At 35.6% G+C, this 22,109-nt stretch overlaps 3 protein-coding genes and 1 long non-coding RNA gene across 4 annotated transcripts; 2 read left to right on the top strand and 2 right to left on the bottom strand.

Moving 5' to 3' along the window:
- LOC104716401 lies at positions 227–1,571 on the bottom strand. The gene is made up of 3 exons (XR_756035.2): positions 1,422–1,571; positions 1,169–1,240; positions 227–991 (listed from the first exon to the last, which is right to left on the bottom strand). It is a non-coding gene; the product is annotated as an uncharacterized LOC104716401 (long non-coding RNA).
- Positions 2,402–5,144, top strand: LOC104716400 (probable beta-1,4-xylosyltransferase IRX14). Its single transcript, XM_010433775.2, has 3 exons — positions 2,402–3,339; positions 3,454–4,026; positions 4,518–5,144. The coding sequence occupies exons 1-3, from the start codon at positions 2,603–2,605 to the stop codon at positions 4,783–4,785; spliced, it is 1,578 nt and encodes a 525-aa protein (XP_010432077.1). The 5' UTR covers positions 2,402–2,602; the 3' UTR covers positions 4,786–5,144.
- Positions 8,550–10,367, top strand: LOC104716399 (germination-specific cysteine protease 1). The gene is made up of 4 exons (XM_010433774.2): positions 8,550–9,131; positions 9,323–9,558; positions 9,652–9,792; positions 9,883–10,367. Exons 1-4 carry the CDS (start codon positions 8,636–8,638, stop codon positions 10,135–10,137), a joined length of 1,128 nt encoding a protein of 375 aa, XP_010432076.1. The 5' UTR covers positions 8,550–8,635; the 3' UTR covers positions 10,138–10,367.
- On the bottom strand, positions 13,306–16,154 carry LOC104716398 (probable LRR receptor-like serine/threonine-protein kinase At4g37250). Its single transcript, XM_010433773.2, has 2 exons — positions 14,223–16,154; positions 13,306–14,088 (listed from the first exon to the last, which is right to left on the bottom strand). Exons 1-2 carry the CDS (start codon positions 15,856–15,858, stop codon positions 13,394–13,396), a joined length of 2,331 nt encoding a protein of 776 aa, XP_010432075.1. The 5' UTR covers positions 15,859–16,154; the 3' UTR covers positions 13,306–13,393.

The following is a 22,109-nucleotide window of genomic DNA, read 5'->3' as shown; positions in this document are numbered from 1 at the left end:
TTAGTTTTTTTATTATAAAAATATTGTACCGCGAGTTAAAATCTAGTTCAATTAAAAAATATATATGTCCATTACTATAATAAGATTTGGGGTAGTTTATGATAAGGTTCGGTGTATCTGCAAAGTTATGATATGATTCGGTGTATTTGGTATGACTCCAATTTTTTACAACTTTAATTTGATCTTTTTTTACAAAATATAAGGTTTTTTTTACAAAAATTATTGATTTTTTTTTTTTTTTAACTCAGAACCTTTTGCAGTGTTAGCATGATATACACATGTAAAACATATGTGAGAAACAAGGTTAACAGAGACATGATTTGGTTGTGGTTTCTGTCGATGGAATCAAAAATTTAACTGTCTAATATTAAATGTGTCCAATTTATTGAGAAAATTTCAATAAAGTGTCGAGCAAGCCAAAGAGCGGCAAAGTAAAAATACCAAAATCGTAATTGTATAGCAAAATTACTAGCGCGTTTGGAAAGAATATCAAATCAGGAAAACTAAACAAACTAACGAGCTACACAATTGTTGTTGAGAGTACGAGTATTCGCTTATAAAACAACGATCAGAAGAAGACTACCATCAATATATTACTTCTATAAAACAATATCTAGTTTTTCGCATATGCCATATATATATTCAAACTATGGTACAGAGTATATATTTCATTACTTGTAAGTATAGATATGATACTTTGGGGAGCTAATTCAATTCTACAAATTACTAGCGAGTTTGGAAAAAAAAACGATCAAATATAAAAAATTAGAAAAGCAAAAAACGAACGAGCTAAACAACGATCAGAAGAAGAAGAAGATACAAGATAACTTACCATCAACATTAAGCCGAGATTAACGGGAAGATCCTCCGGCTCAACATGTTGGTAGAGTGGTAATGTTCCGCCGCCCAAAAGGTTGCCGTCATTCGTTAGCTGACAAAAGGACTTTCCCGTATTTCTCTCTCGCTTCTTAGTAAAATCTGATCTACTACTCTACAAATCAAACAAAATTCGAAGATAATTAGCAGCAACACGACCAGAAACTTANGAAATTAAGTTTTTTTTTTAAAAAAAAAAAAAAAAAAAAAAACACGACCAAAAACATGAGAAGAGTATGATTAAAATAGGAAGATCATTATCAAACCGATTATAACTAGAGTATTAATCCACCTCTCTTGTTCTTGATATTGAACCTTTGCTCCCTGATAAACCCTCTTCAACTTCTGGTTATAATTTCCTTCCCTGCCAGAAAAAAAAAGAGAAGAGATGATTTAGGCAAAATTGGAACATTACAGTTATGCTTAAAACTGAAACTGACGATTCTTTCGTGAGAGAAGAAGAGAACATGATGGAAACAAACAAACGTAGAACATGAAAATGCTTCTAAAAGAATAGCAGCAAAACATTTAATAATAAATCTTACCAGCAGTGGAACAGAGTTTGACGACGAGAAACTTTGGATGAGACTTTGCTCTCTCTATCTCTTGTTTTCTAAAAATAGGAAAAAGGATGAAAAGCCTTTGCTTTCTAAAAACTACAAAGCATGGTAAGTAAAGTGATGATACAGAAGAAGTGATTTTGGGATGTAAGAGAAACTTGCTACGAGTTCACTTATTATATAAGCAACTTTGATTAACGGCTACTTTTTTCTAACGTCTATATTTTTTTACTGTTGTAATTTTAAAATCTTAAATCAAATGACCGTTGGTGAATTTCTGCCGTTAGGAAAGGATCTAAAAAGTTAAAAAAAAAATACGACAACAATAAGAGCCGTTCGTAATAGGTCCAATGGGCCTAAAATACCCAGGCAAACTATTTGGTGGCGCACAGTTGTCATGTTTAATTGCTTTGTGTGCAAGTGAAAACGAACCGATAATAAATCAATCTCTATAAACCTCCCCACCAAACCGGTTTAGTTATTGATTGCACACACTCTATCTACAAACCGAGATCCTCCAAACCGGATCATTTGCTTCTGGACCAAACTGTACTCTATGACAGCCATGACTTACTGTACGTCGTTATCATGGGCCTTACCTCATGGCCCAATAAAGATATCCGTAATTAATCATTTGGTTAATTCTTTCCCAAATTCATGTACTACCTTCCTACTTTATCATAATCCCCATTAATTAAAAACCATACTATATATACATTAGTTATTATTATACGCAAACATTTAATTTAAAAGTATTGAGGGATGTTTTAATGTGAAAATAAATTATTACCAAAAACAAAATTGGACTTCAATTAGACACATACTGTATTAAAAACGACCCTAATTTCACTCAAAAATTATTAAAAGGGGTAGTAGTAATTAAATCAAATTTTACCCAATAAGAAAAAGACACGTGTTCACCTTGTCGCTTTCCCCTGGTTCCTTCGATGGCGTTGCATCGAAGCATCAGAGAGAGAGAGAGAGAGAGAGTTTTGGGTATGGTGAAGAGCAACAAACAACAGCAAGAAGGGAAGAAAGCGATAATCGAACTGATCAAGGTCGTGAAATCCAAGTAACCCTCAGATCTTTTTGAGATAAGAAGAAGAAGAAGAAAGCCATAAGAAAGAGAGAGAGAGAGAGGTCAACGAAAGAGAGAAGGAAGGAGAATGAAGCTCTCTGCTTTACATCAGAGCTACTTAAATCGCCGGAGTAACAGCTTCAGATCTCCGACGTCGGTTGATTCTTCCGTTGATGGCTCCGGGAAGTCTTTAATCGCTGTGTTTTGGCTAATCCTGCACTGTCTTTGTTGCTTGATTAGTCTAGTTCTCGGGTTTCGATTCTCCAGATTAGTCTTCTTCTTCCTCTTCTCCACTTCTTCCACCAATCTCTACTCTGCTCCGTTTCCTGACTTACCCGTTAAGCACCTCGATGTTCACACTCTCGGCCGTCGTCTAGAGCCCGGAGCCAACTTGACGGTGGCCTCGGGGACGACGACGACGAAGAGCTCGCGTGTTGTCGTTGGGAGACACGGGATCCGGATCCGGCCCTGGCCTCATCCGAACCCGGTTGAGGTGATGAAAGCTCATCAGATTATTGAGAGAGTTCAGAAGGAGCAAAAGAGCGTCTTTGGGATGAAGAGTAGTAAGATGGTTATAGCTGTGACTCCGACTTATGTGAGGACTTTTCAGGCTTTGCATTTGACCGGTGTGATGCATTCTTTGATGCTTGTTCCTTATGATCTGGTTTGGGTCGTTGTTGAAGCTGGTGGTGCTACTAATGAGACGGCTTCCATCATTGCTAAATCAGGGCTTAGGACGATTCATGTTGGGATTGACCAGAGAATGCCTAATACTTGGGAGGATCGTAGTAAATTAGAAGTCTTTATGAGACTTCAAGCTTTGAGGTTTGTCAATTTTGTTGTTTTTTTTTTTATCTGTTTTGTTCTCCTAATAATGTGTGTGAATGTGTGAGCTGAAAGCTATGTTCTTTTTGTTTTTGGTTTTTTGGGTGTGTTTAGAGTTGTGAGGGAAGAGAAGCTTGATGGGATTGTCATGTTTGCGGATGATAGTAATATGCATAGTATGGAGTTCTTTGATGAGATTCAGAATGTGAAGTGGTTTGGTACTGTTTCTCTTGGGATATTGGCGCATTCTGGAAACGCGGAAGAGATGGTTATGTCAATGGATAAGAGAAAAGAGATGGAGAAAGAGGCAGAGGAGGATAGCTCTTCGTTGCCGGTACAAGGTCCTGCTTGTAACTCAACTGATCAGTTGGTTGGTTGGCATATTTTTAATACATTGCCATATTCGGGGAAGAGTGCGGTTTATATTGATGACGTTGCTGCGGTTTTACCTGAAAAACTAGAGTGGTCTGGGTTTGTGTTGAACTCGAGATTGCTTTGGGAGGAAGCTGAGAATAAGCCAGAGTGGGTTAAGGACTTTGGTTCATTGAATGAGAATGAGGGTGTAGAGAGTCCTTTGTCTCTATTGAAGGATCCTTCAATGGTTGAGCCTCTTGGAAGCTGTGGGAGACAGGTTCTGCTATGGTGGCTTCGTGTTGAAGCACGCGCTGATAGCAAATTCCCTCCAGGGTATGACCATTTTGCTCCTATATAGTCCCATTCATAATTGTTAATCATCTTGCAATCTTCTAGTCCCATTTCTCAGTTTTTAGTAGGCTCGTATCAATCGATTTAGGAAGCAGGTCTTTAGTCACAATGAATGTAACTAATCTGCTGGACTTGTGCTCAAATTTCAAATTAGGAAATTAGTTAGTACGTTTGGACTAGTACCATATAGTAGTTGGAACTGTGAAAACCTAATTTTACTAACCATATTTGCGTGATAGGTCGGTCCGATTTCATCCTAGTTAATAAGTGTCTCATGACTTGACTTGTTTCACTCCTCTTTAAACTCTGTTACTTACCAGGTCTTAGAAAATCTCTAGTTCTTACATTGAATGTGTCTAGAGACTAAAGGACAGAGAATTGTGTTTTATGAGAAGATTTCTTGGTATCATACTGTCGAAATGTTCTTGATGTTTGATTCTGTTTTATCTTTTTTTCTTGTTCATTGACTACAGATGGATAATTGATCCTCCACTAGAGATCACAGTCGCAGCCAAACGCACTCCATGGCCAGATGTTCCTCCTGAGCCACCAACCAAAACGAAAGATCAAATGCCATTGTCCCAAGGTGGCAACACAGCCGTGGTGATACCAAAGCAGCAACAACATTCCACCAAAATACGAAAACCGAAACGCAGAAGTAAGAGAAATAAACATGAACCTAAACTAACAGATACAACACAGGTTTCTTCATCTTCTTCGAAGCGTCAAGAAAGGAACTGAGAAAGAATACAGATCAAGAGACCCTTTCTACTATATTATCATTTGTTGCTAAAAGTTTTAGAGAAAATCAGAGATCATCTTCTCCTCCAGATACCGCATATATTACAGCTAACGAGAGGGGAAAAAAAATGCCGAGAAAACTAGATTATGATGATGGAGTTCCCAAAAAAGGTATACAGGTTTTTCGGGGAATGATGATCATTCGTTTTTTTCAATTATCGTTTAATTTTTTTGGTCTTTTGAAACTTATCTTCATTAGTAACAAAGATTGTTTGTTTCATGTTCTTGAGGGTTACAAAAAAGTGTAGAAACAAAACTTTGTGTTGTATAGTTTCTAAGCATATTTCTCTATTCGTTTACGTTTCGTGCATGTAGTTTCTCAATTTTTACTTCGGTTGATGATATAAATCTTTTCACTCTTGCAAGATCATATCTTAGGAATCAAAGTCAAAAATACACACACATATATATATATATATTCATATACTTGACGTATACGTTATTTTACAATATTAAAAAATATGGCTAAAATTGTTGAACTTTAAATGAATTTCTTTAATTTAAATACATGGGACTACTTGTGTGCATCCAAAATTTATATGACCATGGATTATATGACGCATCCAAGTGGGTTTGTAATCTTTTGACACACATATAGACGCGCTTCTAGTAAGTTCAGAAAGTTAAATCTTTGAGATGAAGACACTGGAAAAGATACCTTCGTGAGAAAGAAAAGGGGAAGAAAGTAAAAAACAAAAGAGAATCATAATTTTGTTGAAGTAAGCGAATAGAAGAAAACAGAGAATTTTAAAAGCGAGACAAAGACTGCAAACAGATTCATAACTGAAATAATGGAGGATAAGGCGGTTTTGTCAGAACGATCACATGTCTTCTTTAACCACTCCCCCCACTTCTTCTTTTCTTGGTTTTACTATTGATATGGTCCTAGGCTCGTAGCAATGGGTGCGTGTCCTTTTGACCATTTTACAATTCACATCGGTAGAAGTCAGTTTCTTCGGATTAGGTTTACTCTTGACGTTTTTGCTTTATTTTTATATAAAAAAACTTCTTAACTATTTTTGAATTTAGATGAATCCCAAAATGACGTTATGCACGAAGGAACACCGCTGATCCCGGAATGCTTTTGATTAAATTCTTAAGCGAAAAATCAAACATGCCATAAATGTCCCCATGCTTCGTGCATAGCGTGTAGGGTTCCCATACTAAATGATATCCAAACAAATTGAACAGAATTGTAAAACAGAAACGGTCACCCCTTTTTCTTTAAATGAAACGGTCACCTTTAGTTGTCACATGTCAGAAACACGAGCGAGACACTTTTGTTTCTTAAACCTTATCAAAAGCCACTTTCGGTTTGAAACTTGGTTTGAAGACACCTCTTCGCCTCCCATTTCCTCCAATCCCAATTTTTCTCCTCTTTTTCTGTTTTGAAAAGTATAGATTACCTTATATTATTACATATGAAAACTCCAACGGTCAGGATGGGGCGCCGCCTCATGACCATCGACGCTGCCGTGAAATGGGAACATCTCATCCACCCATCATTCAAGATTCCCTTCTCTTTCTTATTTGTTCTGTGATGAATCTTCATAGAGCTCTAAATATATCTTTCTATCAACTAGTAGTACTATTAAATTAGAGACCAGATTTGGACGGCCAAAATGAATTTAAAGTATTTCAGACGTGAAAACTGTTATAAACCAAACCACGTACAGTTTCTTGGGAACTGATGTAACGTTGATTCAGAAATTCACAGACATCTATACCTAATTAAAATGTTCACAACCCAATGTAATATATGCTTGCATGTCTGTGGATTGAAGTTTACAACTTACTAATTAATTCCTCGATCTAAATATAGCTAGTAATATACACGCACATGCTAACATGCATATTTTTTGTTGGTGAATTGCTAACATGTACTATATTCTATTGTATATCCTTTATTCAACTCTTTTTTTTGTGTGCAAAGGTCTCATTTCATTCAATCATTCGAAAACGAGCTTACAAATCTGAGTTTTTGCCAATACAAGACCAAATTCAAGGGGGTTACAACCATACGCATAAAAGGATAAAAAGATAGATAATTCGACAGCATTTCCAAGAGATATCGGAGACAAGGACGGTGAACTCGATCCTTTATTCAACTTAAATCAATCACGAAGCTATTTCGCAAATATTGATCTCGAATTGTGAGATCATCCTGTTTCGAATATCCCAGTTTTTACGGTATTAATTCAACTATTCATGTTCCCATGTGTCCGGAACTGAAAAGCTCTCTATTTGGGGGGTTTGGTATTGTTTAGTAGCCAATGGCTAGTTGGGCGAGACGCGGAAAGTCTGTTTTGGCTGGATTGACTGGAATCCAAATCCAACATACTCGAGGGAAACAATAAGTACTGACAACTAGATAAAAATATATATTTGTATGTGAATACTGATCGGGTTAAAAGATCAAATAAAATTGCGTGACCATGAAGAGTAAACCATTTAAAAAATAATCGCACATAGGTGTTTTGACTGGAAGACGGAAAAAGAGAATTTGGTTAAAATAGAAAAATTACACTAGAACGAATTAATATTGTTGTGCTAAATCAAGATTGAATGCATTTCACATATCTACAAAATCAGTAATACTGTTATTTTACAGAAATATGTGTTTATAGTTAAGGAAATTGACCCCCGTATTTTGTTTTACGGCCGGGTCCGCCACTGAAAACTCATATAGTTATACATTTTCTAGTATAACGATATATAGGAATAAAATATATGTGTTCAATAAATACGCAAGTCTCTCGTGTTCAATAAACAACAAACTACGGAAAAGTAAAAAAGAACGAACGAACTGTCTTAAAATTTCCATGTAGTACTAATATATTACTGATACTGATCAAACCAATTCTAAAAGAATTATACAGTCTACAAGTGAATTCCGTCACAAACTTAGAAGAGAATAGTAAACTATTTGAATTACAGGCGAATTTTTTGACCCCACAGGTCTTCGAAGTTTTGAATTCTCTCGGTGAAATACAATTAAACATGTCGCAAGGGAATCGTGTTCCCTAGTTCTTTGCTTTTCTTGGTCGGCCTGCTATCTCACAGTTATCTAGCTACTTCGAAATATACTTCATTCTCTAATACAATAATCGATATTTTTTAATCCATTGTTTTGCGTAAATTATTTATCTGTATATACGAACTGATGATGTAAGGAAACAGGGCTTGTAAGAAGTACCGTTTTCACCCCAAAAGAAAAAAAAAGTTCCTTTTAAAAGTTTAGTCCAGACATTACCTTTAACATTCAATAATTTAACTTAATTAGGACTTAACTTTGTCTGTAGACTCCTAATAAAACTGAAGCGAAACTAAATTTCTTCTAGCATATAGCTTTGATGTGAGGATGGAATGCGAAAGTAAAAATTAGCAAAATAAGGTTATTTTTTACTATATCGTAGATATGTGAAATTCATTAAATCTTAAAATATATTATTTAGTTTTTAAAACTAGAATAATATATCTAGGCCTTTCGTAATTTTCAAAAAATATATACAGTACTTAATTCTTTAATGGAAAACTAGAAGATATTTTTTTAATAAAATAAAATTTCTTTCAAATATTGGATTTAAAAATTCATTCGCACCGTCCACCATCTTGCATGCCCATTATTCTCATTCATTATAATAGAAAAGTATTACGTAACACCAACTTGAATACCAAAAAAATTTGGTTATAAATAGTCCCACAGTTTTCTCATCCCTCCAGAAAAACAAACCATCTCAAGTATTCTCATTCATTCCCAACTACATCCAGAAAACAACATAACAATAATATGGCTCCCTCGACAAAAATCCTCTCTTTACTTCTCTTATACGTCATCGTTTCATTAGCCTCCGGTGATGAGTCCATCATCAATGACCATCTCCAACTTCCATCCGACAGCTGGTGGAGAACCGATGAAGAAGTGAGGTCCATCTACTTACAATGGTCCGCGGAACACGGGAAAATTAACAACAACAACGGTATCATCAACGACCAAGACAAAAGATTCAATATTTTCAAAGACAACCTAAGATTCATCGATCTTCACAACGAGAACAACAAGAACGCTACTTACAAGCTTGGTCTCACCAAATTTACCGATCTCACTAACGACGAGTACCGGAGTTTATACCTGGGAGCTAAAACGGAGCCAGCCCGCCGCATCGCTAAGGCCAAGAATGTTAACCTGAAATACTCAGCCGCCGTAAACGGCGAGGAGGTTACAGAGACGGTTGATTGGAGACAGAAAGGAGCCGTTAATCCCATTAAAGACCAAGGCACTTGCGGTAATTACTAATTATGTTTTTTTTCCTTTATAGTCTAATTGATATTATAAATATCAATTAGCTAAAATCTAATTGATATTCCCAAAAAACCCTTTATAAGTGGAGATTATAAAAAAGAGTGCTATAAGTAACTTAAACATATATAATACATGGAGCTGTGTATCAATATCATTGTGTATTAATGTACGCAGGAAGTTGTTGGGCGTTCTCGACAACTGCAGCTGTAGAAGGTATAAACAAGATCGTAACAGGAGAACTCATATCTTTGTCAGAACAAGAACTAGTGGACTGCGACAAAGCCTACAACCAAGGCTGCAACGGAGGTTTAATGGACTACGCTTTTCAATTCATTATGAAGAACGGTGGCTTAAACACCGAACAAGATTACCCTTACCATGGATCCAGCGGGAAATGCAATTCTTTCTTGGTAAACACACTAAAACAGAGCAACTCTGTTTTTTTTTCTTTTCTTTTCTTGATGAATTACAAAATTTTGAAGTTTTCTTTGTGTGTTTTGCAGAAGAATTCAAGAGTTGTGAGTATTGATGGGTACGAAGATGTTCCTACGAAAGACGAGACTGCCTTGAAAAAAGCAATCTCACACCAGCCTGTGAGTGTAGCTATCGAAGCCGGTGGGAGAATTTTCCAACATTACCAATCGGTAAGCGAACCGGGAGCCTTGATTTTGTGTGTTTAAGTAACAAAACCGGGTTTTGGATTTTTATCTAACCGGTTTGGTTTCGGTTTGCAGGGGATCTTTACCGGGAAGTGTGGTACGAATCTTGATCACGCAGTGGTGGCGGTAGGGTACGGGTCAGAGAACGGCGTTGACTATTGGATTGTGAGGAACTCTTGGGGTCCTAGTTGGGGTGAGGAAGGTTACATTAGGATGGAGAGAAACTTGGCGGCTTCTAAATCCGGTAAGTGTGGGATCGCGGTTGAAGCATCCTACCCGGTTAAGTACAGTCCAAACCCGGTTCGTGGAAGTATCATCAGCAGTGTTTAGAATCAAGACGCTCGATAAAAACATTTTCACATTTGGGATTCTTATAATTGAATTTAATCTCATATTATTCTTGTTTGTATGTATAGTATTTCAACAACAAAAAAAAAGTAGTTGATTCATCATAAGGATATAAAACTTTATAAATCCTTATGTCGATCAATTTCTTTATAATCAAAGAATGATTGCTTGTTTATTTATGTATTAAGAGAAATATATAATAAAATGATATATTTGTCTTAAACACAAATCGTTCTTTAACCTAAGTGTAACAAAAAAAAAAAACTTGTGTCCCAAACATATCAGTTTATCTTACAAAGGGTTTTTCAGCCCACCAAATACTCACAAGCCCATGAAGAAATTAAGGTTAGAGTCTTGTTTGCCATCTAACTCAAGCTCTTGTGTCTCCATAGCTACCTCTGTTTCAGACAACAACTTCGTCACATTGTCATGATAGATTCATTAACCTTCACTCTTTCCATCTCTGTCAAATCAAATTGCAATTCCTATTCCTTATATAAAACAAGGCATCTTTCAGATAGAACTCTTCAGTTGTTGCGAACCCGGATGCTTGTTTCGCAAGCTTCATACCTTGATATTAATTACAAGTTTTTTTATACACACCGAAAAAGTTAGCAACGAGATCAACTGGCTAACTGTTTGTATCAAACCGACATGAGTTAGTAATGACCGCAATGGAACCACCAAGGAGATTTAACAACGGAGGAGAGTTTGTGAGGGGAATTAACGTTTCAAGAACAGCCACTTTTCTATCCTAGTTAACTGGGAGACAAAAACTCCTCGATTTCTAACATAGGCTCTTTGTGATGACCGTTTGATGTAATAGACAAAAACATTAAAAAAAAGCACTAAAGAAGGGCTTGTCCTGCCACTGTTTCTTGTTCTGACAAGAGACATTATCAAAAGAAACAAAAACCTAAACTGTAGCACCAATGCAGAGATAAAAGTAATCAAATCCTTCAGGGATCCCGAGACATGTGCGGTAGTAGTGGCGGAGGCGGAGACGTCGGAGTCTGTGGTTGCTTGCTGCTTATCTTGTGAAGCAGTGGAAGACTCTTTCTTGCGTGAGAAACGCAAGCTTTTCCTCCTAACCAGAAGACCTTAAAATCAACGCCTGCCTTCTTCCTCGCTACCTCTCCTTGTTCTAAATCTACATCAGAGATCGAACCTTAAGAAGGAAGAGATAAGAATCTAAAAACCTGGAGAGTTTTTCCTTCACCACTTTCATTACTGTTCACTTGATAATTCCCAGCGTTTTCTGTTTGCATTTACGTTTCAGGATTTCGTCTCTTCTTCTATGTTTCTTTGTTGTGGGCCTGTGACTCTGTGGTTGTGATTGTAATGAGCGAGCCTTCAATGATACTGAAACCACCAAGTTTATCCAATCGTCTTCTTACTAATTATATCCTGATGTGTCTGCTCTTTCTTCTACTCAACCTTCTTCTTCTGTTTGGAATCAAAAATCAGTTTCTTCTCAGAACCACACTAGAGATGCGCGTTTAAAATATATTTTAAAAAAAAAGGAATAAGGAAATTTGATTATTATTATTACCCGAGCCTGTGTTCTCTCAGGTTCGGTTTTGGTCTCAACTTTCTCGTAACCTAAATTAAGTGAAGAAAAAAGGAAATTTTGTTGAGTCGGTCATTAATAAGTAACCGTCACGAAAACTTGAGTCCCAAACAATTATAAATAGACTCGGACCTCCTCAATCTCTCGACCATAACAACACAGAGAGAAACATAGAAGCAGAGAGAGAGAGAGAGAGAGAGAGAGAGAGAAAGTTAGAATAAGAGAGAAATATGCGATTTCATTGCTCTGATTTTACCATTCTCATCTTCGATTTCTTCTTTCGTCTTCGAATTTTCGTAATTTTGCGTCTAATCTTTTTGGCTCCAACGTTTGGGGTTGTTGGATCTGCCCTGTTTATCTTCATCACCAAGCATACAAGACAAGAGACGAGGCGGTGATGGAAGATGATGATGATGCTTTGATTCTTATTCTTCTACTTTCGTTTTTCAAAGAATTAAGCTAGTGATTCGGCTTCGGCTTCGGCTTTGTCTGTAGCACGAAGAATAAGAGTATAAGACCAAATCTAGCAAGAGATCTCACACACGCAAGCATCACGTCTTGAGCGGAGATGGTGACAGAGAGGAAGCGGATGGATCGGAGGAGATGCAAGAAGCTTTTGCGTTTCGAAGAGAAGGCGACAGAGGAGGAACCGGATGGATCGGAGATCGAGATGCAAGAATAGCTTTTGGACTGGATTCTCATCTTCAGGCCCATTAAGCAAAAAGATTTTTCAGCCCAAAATAAGGTCTATTCTCTATCTCATCTTATTATTATTTTAATATTTTTTTGATGAAAGTTTTTTTTTTCTTTTTTGATGCTAAATTTACAAAATTGTGTGATTACTAACCAGATTTTGGATCCAGTCTTTTGATTGTTAGAGATTCCATAAATCCAACTTGTTTTGGCATCATTTTGTAAATTTTGGCATTCAAAGTTTTAATTTAATTTTCTAATATAGTTTTTTTTAAATTTGATTTTTTCCCTTTTTTTGGATTTAAAAAAGCTTTTGTTGTTTGTATTTTGTTTTGGTTTTTTGGATGCTAAATTTACAAAATGTTATGATTACTAATTCGGTTTTGGATCCAGTCTTTTGATCGTTAGAGATTCCATAAGTCTAATTTGTTTTCGCATCGTTTTGTATATTTAGCATTCAATTTAAATTCATTTTTTAAAAATTGTTTTTAAAAATTTTGATTATTTTATTAATTTTTTGGATTTTTCAAAGCTTTTGCTTTTTGTTTTTGTTTTTGTTTCTTTGGATGTTGAAGTTACAAAATGGTGTGATTACTATTTGATCTTTGATCTTAGAGATTCAATAAATCCAACTTGTTTTTGTATAGGTTTAGCATTCAAGGTTTTAATTCACCTTTTTAATTCAAAATATTATTTCGATTTTTTAAATTTTGGTTTTCAAATATTTAGGTTTAAAAATTAAAATTTGTTTTTAATTAAATAATATAGTTAGACCACTCCGCTTTTCTTCTGTTAGTTTTCTTTATCATTTATATATACTTTTTTTTGGTAAGAAGATTATTAATGCTAGGAAATCGAATTTGTAAAAAAAAAAACAAAAAAAAAGAAAGATAGGAAATACAAGTTTTTTATACACAGAAACAAGTTAGCAATAAAATTAAATTGACTAAACTAGTTGTATCAAACTGACATTAATTAATGTCCGTAGTGGAACGATGGAGACTTAGCAACAGAGGAGTTTGGAGCCAATTTTTCAAGAACAGCCAAAGATTCTTTCATCGTTGGCCTCTTTGAAGGAACAGGAGACGCGCAGCTGTAGCCTAACTTGAAACAATCGAGTAGAAAGTCCTGTTTGCCATCTAACTCGCCGCGCAACGCCACATCAGCCATTCTCAATGCACGGTGTCCGTCAGCAACCGTCAGTCCGTTTCCTAGCACAATCTCTTCAACGGACACGATCTTTCCCGTGAGAAGCTCGAGAAGGATCACTCCAAAGCCGTAAACGTCCCATTTTGGACTCGGTTTTAAGCTTCGGAGAGACTCTGGTGCACAGTAAGGCGACATCGGCCCCACCGAGCTTGGACTGGGGCTTGGCGTAGGTCCTATAGATGAGAAGTCTCGCGATGAAGTTGTGTAACGCTTGCTACTAAAAATCCGAGCGGAACCACCACCTCGGATGTAGCTAGTTTCGCCTGTGAGAAGCCTTTCCAGTCCGAAATCGCCTATTTTGGGTTCCCTGTCGTGGCCTAAAAGTATGTTACTAGGCTTCAAGTTTCCATGCACATGCTTCTTCTCGTGTAGATAAGCCAGCCCACGTGCAATGCCCTTTGCTATCTTGAGTCGAGCCTCCCACGGTAAATGATAAGGCGAAGAAGACCCTCCTCCTTTTCCTGCCAAATTAAACACTCCAATCTCAGCAAACTCAATACACACACATGTGCAAGAAGAAGCAATGTCATTCCTACTTAAGCAAACTAAATCCTTGTAACGGTTTAAAGAGACAAACGTTAAATTAAAAACTCACGGTAACGGGGGTTGACGAGGCTGCCGTTAGGGACAAAATCGTAAATCACCAATTTCTCGTCGGTACTCCAGTAGAATCCACAAAGTCTGACCAAATTCGGGTGAACCAATTTCCCAATGGCTCGAATATGCGACTCGAAATCCTTAAACCGGCGCTGATTCAAACCGTTCTCACTGAGCCGACGAACCGCGAAAACCCTTCCATCCTCAAGAACGGCTTTATACGTTATACTCGAACCAGTGGCTCCTAGAATATAAGCAGAAGCCTTAAGCAGAGTCTCAATCTCCATCTCTTTCTCTCCATCAACGGTCACTAACGTCCCTTTCTTGTTATCACCTGACCGTTGATTTGCATTGTAACAGCTTTCTTCGTCGTCGTCCTCTTCTTCTTCGTCTTCAGACGGTGTCGTTTCAGGATCTTTCCGTAGACATGACCATTTCTTGAATCTTCTTGATTCCTCCGGTGAAGAAGACGAAGAAGAAGATGAAAATGTTGATAGCGTAATTGTCGTGTCTGTCTCTTGTCTTTGTTTGTTGCTGTTGTAATCAACGGTTTTGTTCTTCTTCTTGCATCTATAGATGTAGAGGAAAATCACGGCGAGGATTCCGATTCCGGCTAAGTCTCCAATTACAATCCCAATTATAACTCCGGGTCGTAACCCGGTTCGGGGATTTGAGTCGGTTTGTTGTGATTTTGGATCGTTAACCGGGTTTGAACCGATTGTGTTCGGTATGGCGGCGATTGCTGGTGTAGATGTTGTTGGAGCGTCAGCCTCGGAGACAATCGACGGCGAGGAAGGGATGGGACACGGGTTTCCGGTCGGGTCTTCGCATAGACCCGGGTTTCCTGAAAATAAAATTGATTTCTGGTTAAAGAAAACCGGAGAATCCGGGATTGGACCGGTTAAATTGTTGTAGGAGAAATCGATGGTGACGTTTCCGGGGAAATCGGCTCCGATCTTCGGTGGGATTTCGCCGGAGATTTGGTTAAACGAGACATTCAAGAACCGGAGACTATCTCCGCCAAAATCCGGTGGAAGCGAGCCATTGATAAGATTCGACGACAGGTCCAAGAACTCAACGACTCTCCAACCGCCGGGAATCTCGCCGGAGAAGTAGTTATTCTCCAAAGAAACCACCGTCAAGTTTCTCAACGACGCCAAGTTAGCAGGTAGCTTTCCCGCCAAGGCATTATCAGAGAGATTTAGGGTTAGAAGATTGTGAAGATCGCCGATTGCGGAAGGGATTTCGCCGGAGATCATGTTACTAGAGAGATCGAGGAAACGAAGCTCTCTAGCGTCGAAGAAAGAAACAGGTAACGGCCCATTGAAGGAGTTGTTGGAAAGATCGAGACTTTGAAGTGTTAAGAGAGAACCCAAATCAGAAGGAATCGAACCAAGAAGCTGAGAATTTGGGAGAGACAAGGTTGAGACTTTAGAATCGTTATTACAAGAGACACCTCTCCAAGAACATGGAGTTTCGTGTTTGTGGTTCCATGTTTGTAATAAAGACAGAGGATCAACGAGAACAGAGGACTTAAATTTCAACAAAACCAACCCATCAGAGTTTAAAGCAGAAGAAGTCAAAACAGAGCAAAAGAAGAAGATGAAAACAACTGGAATCAACTCCATTTTCATCACACTATATTGTTAAAGAGATAGATATGAAGAAGAGAGAGAGAGAGAGAGGTGTGAAGAGAGTTAAAGATAGATAGAGAGAGAGAGAGGGAGAGAGAGAGAGAGAGAGAAACAGCTCACGTAACCAAACACTCCACTTCCTGCTCCCTAAATGCTCTCTCTCTCTCTCTCTCTTTGTGTCTCTGTCTCTCTGAGAAAATATTGCAGAGTTCTTAAATTCTATAATCAATACGAATACACACTTCTTGTTACAGTCTTCTTCATTTATTATTACTTTGTACAACTAATATTTGTACTTTTCTCTCTCTCTTTCTTTACTGAACCGAAGAAACTAGTAGTAGATTCTTTATAAAATTACTGAGACTTGCAGTTAACTAATGTTGTAATTTTTTTTCATGAGTTATTGACTTTTTTTGCACAGATTCTTGTGTTTTTGGTTCACACAAGCCAATTTAGCTCGAAGGAATCTAAAATCGAATGTATTGGAACTTTGTGAATTCTTAGAAACATAAGGCATGTTCTATAGTTTTTGTTTTTCGAATATGGTTCTTAATGTCTTTGCTGTGATCCATATTTGTTTTTTTTTTTTTGTAGATGCTTTACAAGTATATTTCCTCTCTGTATATGGCTTTCATGTGCTTTGCTTATTGCTATCTATTTTGTTTTTATTCATTTCATTACGGTTTCTGCAAATAAAGTTGGTTTCAATCGTCCGGAAGATTCTGCATTCAATTTCTTGTACGAAGTAATGATTTGTCTTCAAGCTATATGATTAAATGGAGGAAAAAATAGAATAACAATCCATAAAAAAATTAAAGACATATATATATATATATATATATATTCACGTTTTCTATATGAAAATTACATGTCTTGAGTTTGGATAAACCACCAAGTGGGTAAAAAAACTTGTATAGCTTGAAAGAAAAAGTATATATGTTAATCAATAATTGGATTTACGAGTGCGCAGCGCACACACATGGTCCATAAGGACCATAACTCATCATTTTAGTCTCTTGTTATTTCCCTTTTTCCATTCTTTCTTAAGTGTTTTAATAGATATTTAAACAGTTTCTTTTTGTAAAAGTTTGAGGTGATCTTCACCCACTCCCTTTATAAAAATACAAAATTTCAAGCTGAAAAAGATTCAATAAAGTTTGATGAAATACACTTTAATTATAATGAGTCCAACAGTAAAAGCCATAAACCCAGCCTTGTTAGTTTTGTGGTGGACCATTAATTTAGAATTAGATTTATCTTTTTGGAATGAGTCCAACCATTCCGGAATTATAAAACTACATGCAAATCTACAAATCACAAACTTAACGATATATAGAAGAAAAAAAATCGTAATTAATTCAATAATTTAAAGTTACTTAACAACCCATTTTCCACCTTTCAATCAAGTACCAGTACTGTAGCTCCCCTGCCAGAGTTCACTAATGCTTCTAATTCAATTTGGTCACTCTTAAGTATATTTTTAGCATTATTATGGCATTTTTTTTGTACCAAACGCTGCCATATCTCAGTTTCTCCTTTTAGCTTACATAAAGATGACCCAGTTTTTGAGTAAATTTTGTGATTTAAATATAATAAATATCGAAAAATATGTTGTAGTAATAATAATTAAGTTTGTTTTGTTGTGAACTTATGTTTTGTGGATATTGGGTTTGATTCTGCTTTTATTAGGTTAAATGAAACTGGAGAAAAAGAAGGCACAAATGGGGTCAAATCATATGATTTATAATTTAAAGGGTAAGGTATCGCTTTAGAAAATTCAATCAATGCTAGTCAGCCATTTGATACTTCACAATCTGGCTTTTTTATTTCGTTCTCAACCATTCGGATTTTTTCTTAAAGCATATTGAAAACTCTTATACATGTCATCATCATTTGTATATCTTTCACGACTATAAAAATCTTAGGAAAAAAAAAGATTTTGATGATAATACAAAATATCTATCTATTTGGAAGTAGAAACAAGTATGGAGTTACAACATCAATTAAACAAAAAGAAATGACTCTTGAGTCTTGACCTTGGAACAAGGATTTCTATTGCTCCTTTTAAGTAAGATGCAAAATGTATGAATTCCAACCATAGCAATTTGCCTAATACATGGATCATGTTCCTCCTCACATATTTGTTTATGCAAAATATATATCTCGAGTGGGAACGGCACCGTGATAAAAGTAGGTACTGTACTTAAAATCGATCAGTCATTGTAATGTAGTAGTACACATACGTAATCCCCGAAACTCCGAAACTCGTATCATTAATTATTATTAAGCTTTAAATATTAAAAGTTGTCTATATATGCAAAGAAGTTGCTGTTGACTCCTCAAGTTGACTTGAAAATTACGGTCTATATATTATATTCCCGTTTTCAGAAAACAAGTAAAATTCATGTCATTATAATCACAATCCTCTTAAGTATATGGTATGGGCCTTAAAGGCCTATTCTCTCATTGTTGTTAAGAGCATGTGGTCGTTGCAACTTGCAACTTGAGCTAAATCTAGAAGAGAAAAGGGGGATAAAATGTACTTGTTAGGACAAACGGTGGTGGCAAGTAAAATAACCAAACAAAATTGCCCAAAATATTGGGCTTTTAAAGGCTTACAATCCTAATACGGCCTTTCCTTTTCTTGTGGCAATTAATTTTACTTTTAATTCCGAGCGGCGAGCACTACTACAAAGACTTGCTATCGTTTCCGGTGGGCTTTTTCTTGGGTCTAAATAGAATCTTAATTTATTACCAATATACTATTATTCGTTCATATGAATGTTAGCTTCTGCGAATGACGACACCCGACACAGTCATTGTCAGCTTTATTCCCAATTATCTATAAACTATTTTTTTTAAGTGGACAATTTGTTTAGCAGAGTGGTTGTAAAACTTCATAGCTACATCAGATGCTTTTCTTTTATGTTGATAGCTACATTCCATGTATTTATTTTTGTCCAAGTCCCATGCGATGTGTCTATATTACCTGCAAAATTTATTTATGTTTTACATTACATAGTTTATATGTATTACATAATTTGTATAACACATCAAAATATATGTACGTTACAACATACTATATTATGTTTTAGCTTATACGTTTGAAAAATAAAAGAATCGGTAAATGCGATTTGGAGTCAGCGAAACGCGATTTGTTTATATTTTGGTGACATACTTATAAATAACGCAACTATATATATATTACTATATTTATAAACTGACGTTTTGTGAACCCTGAATGATGTGGTTAATATAATAACGAAACTCCACTATCTCTGTATCACAAAGCAATGGATCACTAACCTTGTTTTGTCGAATAAATATATAAAGGATTCTTTAAAAACTACTTCGGCCCGAAGCATTCTTTCGTTTTGTTTTGTTTTTTTTTTTTTTTTTTTATAGTAAAAAAGAGCTGAAAAGGGCAAAAACCAAACTAGACCTAACACTTGACATATAATTATCGGCTCATGCGGGGTACGATTAGCTATATCGCCACTCTCATTCACATTTTTTTCCTTTTGGTTTCTGTTACATAAAGCCTTACCGTTACAGTTGTAAAAAGAGAAAAAGAGAGGAAAAAAAGTGACTGTTACTAATAATTTCAAATGGTTATTTTAATACATCTCGAAAGTTAAAAAACCAGTGAAAAACTAGATCACACTGTTTAATTTCTTGAGCGAATCTTCCTTGTTGCCATGAATCAATCATGATGGATCGTGAACGGTCTAATATCTAAACCACATAATCGACACGCGTCTAAGAATGTGGGCATGTATTCCACGTGCCCTTTTTGCCTTACTGACCAAATAATTCAAAACATTTAGTGGCCGGTGTGGGTTAATTCTTTCTGTTTTCTTTGACTAAAACGTTTTTAAATAGCAGTTATAAAATACTTATAATGCATATTGTTGGATTACTAGTAATAATATTGTATTTCCTCTTGCGCATTATATAAACACATCTGTATAGGTAAAAAAAGAAAATATAAAACTGAAGTTGTTTAAAAAGGTTCAAAAAGGTTATGATCAGAATAATTTGTTATACAAGATCATCGTTAAAATGTTTCATCACCGACATTATGCATATGAATATATGATGCTAAAACAATAACAAACAAAAAAAGTCAGTAAATATAATTTTTTAAACAAACACTGCAAATAAGGTTGATAACACCTTTTGAGTACAACAATCAAATTATGGTAGACCAAAATATCGAGTATGCGAGGACTTACCATCGTCAATATTCTACAACAACACAATTTATTAAAGGTAAAAACTTATCTATTGACCCCTCGCCTAAAAAGTAGGAAGATAATTTGGCCATATATAGCACACTTCACACTTACCGGTAGTAGCATCAGCGTCTTATTGACCAAAACCCAAGCACAACATTACATACTTGTGTTTGACTTTGTATTTTTTAAATTAAACCTTTGTTTGGGTATTCAGTATTGTACGTGGTCAAAGTAAAAAAAGTTCATATATAGACATATAAATGCATAAAACGACTTTTTAATACAATGAGAGCAATCTTCAAAGTGCAAATCTATTTATAAGTAAATATTAATTAGTCCCATGATTAGAGAGAGTAATACAACAAAACAGGCACATATATATAATTTCCAAATTTCTGTAACGCAGTTTTACTTATTCCGTAAAGCATCGTCTTTAATTTTGCCATCAAAACAAAATGTTCGTTATTAATCCCAATGATTCATCTAAAACCATTGAATAAGTTTTTCTTTTTTTGAGTATACAAAAATATTCACAAGTTTGGATCATTACAAAGGGAAATATAAATGAAAAGAAGAGAAGATAAGGGTTGGCATCAAAGTTTTCACGTGTGTCGTCGTATCAATAAAACACAACAACCATATCAAAGTGCAAGATCTCTTTCCTTTCCTTTTTTTTTTTTTTATAAGTTCACAGTTCCAAGATTTTTCATAACCCCAAAATTTTACATTTATACCCTTCCGTACCACGCCAAAGTATACGACTTTCATGTGGTCAAATTTGTCCGCCTCAGTTTTTATTTTATTTTAATTTCTTCAGTGTATTTGTCGGAGCGGTGAGAAACAAGTCGCACGTGTGTCTGCTTCAACCGCGTCTTCACCGTCACGTGATTATTCTTTTCTCGCACGTGCCTTCTGCCTTTGAAAGTGATACTATAATTTTTATTTATTTGTTGCCAAAATATTTTTGCTAGGAGCAAAAAATATCCAACGGATGAAATACTAACAACTGTCTCCCATCCGACGATCAATAATTTCCTACATGCCTAATACAATGGTCAAATCAAACTAAATTTGTATTATTTTTTTTTTGAAGTTGAAGACTAATTAGAAACTAGAGGAGTAATAATGATTTGTGTGTTTTTTTGATCAATTATAATTTTGTAGCAAAGTAGTTTTTTTTGGGTTTGAATTCATTTTGTGGGTGTGTTATTTAACTTGCATATACTTTTTTTTAACTTGCATATACATTACATATTTTGTGGGTAAGAAAAAATAATTTTTTTTTGAATTTAATGATTTAACTTTTAAATTTAATATTTTTTTTTCTTTTCTTCTTGTTCTCGGTAAGAAAACAATAATTACACACTACATACCTTTTGAATATGAACTTGTACCTTTTGAAGTCTTGTACACGTCGAAACATTTGTGTCCACTCCTTGGATGACAACATTTATAAAACTAATCGATGAAAAAATCAAAGAGAATCGTTTCCTTAAATGATTGAATCTCATGAATCTTTAGTTTCTTAAACAAAGAAATAAAACGGTCACCTAAATAATATTCCATCTCTTGGAAGAAGAAGAAGAACTCGTGGATCGGTATTGGTTAGGTCTTCATTACAAGATATTCCAGACAGTATCGTTGCAACAAATCTCTGATTTTTGGATTACTAGATTTTCCGAATATTAATTAGGGAACTAATAATAATATGCATTGAACATTCGTATGATTGGTCTCACTCAAAACATACGCTGAACCTAGAACAAAGTTATACTATAAGATTATAAGCTATTTTGGGAAAATTTCCATTCCATTCCAAGGCAAGACACCATCCATATGAGTTACATGCATTTTCTTCCCCGAAAAAGTAGAGACTACGTTTCAGTGGATGGAACAGTATTTCTATATCCTTGGCCTTGTTTGGCATTTTTACGTTAGCTAGTTGTAAATACATTTCCGTTATGGATACTGATTGGATATGAATAATTTGCTTCGTGTTTTTTTTTTTTTTTT

This window comes from Camelina sativa, chromosome 10 (genome assembly GCF_000633955.1).
Source record: "Camelina sativa cultivar DH55 chromosome 10, Cs, whole genome shotgun sequence".
Classification (NCBI taxonomy): Eukaryota; Viridiplantae; Streptophyta; class Magnoliopsida; order Brassicales; family Brassicaceae; genus Camelina; species Camelina sativa.
Note: the sequence above shows the minus strand (reverse complement) of the source record. Positions and strands in the feature narration are given on the sequence as shown.

Excerpts from the sequence above, each read along its gene's own strand:
- LOC104716399 (XM_010433774.2), top strand. The coding sequence starts at position 8,636 with ATGGCTCCCTCGACAAAAATCCTCTCTTTACTTCTCTTATACGTCATC. Across the intron at positions 9,132-9,322 it reads TAAAGACCAAGGCACTTGCG|GAAGTTGTTGGGCGTTCTCG; the intron begins GTAATTACTAAT and ends TAATGTACGCAG. Across the intron at positions 9,559-9,651 it reads GGAAATGCAATTCTTTCTTG|AAGAATTCAAGAGTTGTGAG; the intron begins GTAAACACACTA and ends TGTGTTTTGCAG.
- LOC104716398 (XM_010433773.2), bottom strand. The coding sequence starts at position 15,858 with ATGAAAATGGAGTTGATTCCAGTTGTTTTCATCTTCTTCTTTTGCTCT. Across the intron at positions 14,089-14,222 it reads CCTCGTCAACCCCCGTTACC|GAAAAGGAGGAGGGTCTTCT; the intron begins GTGAGTTTTTAA and ends TTAATTTGGCAG.
- LOC104716400 (XM_010433775.2), top strand. The coding sequence starts at position 2,603 with ATGAAGCTCTCTGCTTTACATCAGAGCTACTTAAATCGCCGGAGTAAC. Across the intron at positions 3,340-3,453 it reads ATGAGACTTCAAGCTTTGAG|AGTTGTGAGGGAAGAGAAGC; the intron begins GTTTGTCAATTT and ends GGGTGTGTTTAG. Across the intron at positions 4,027-4,517 it reads GATAGCAAATTCCCTCCAGG|ATGGATAATTGATCCTCCAC; the intron begins GTATGACCATTT and ends CATTGACTACAG.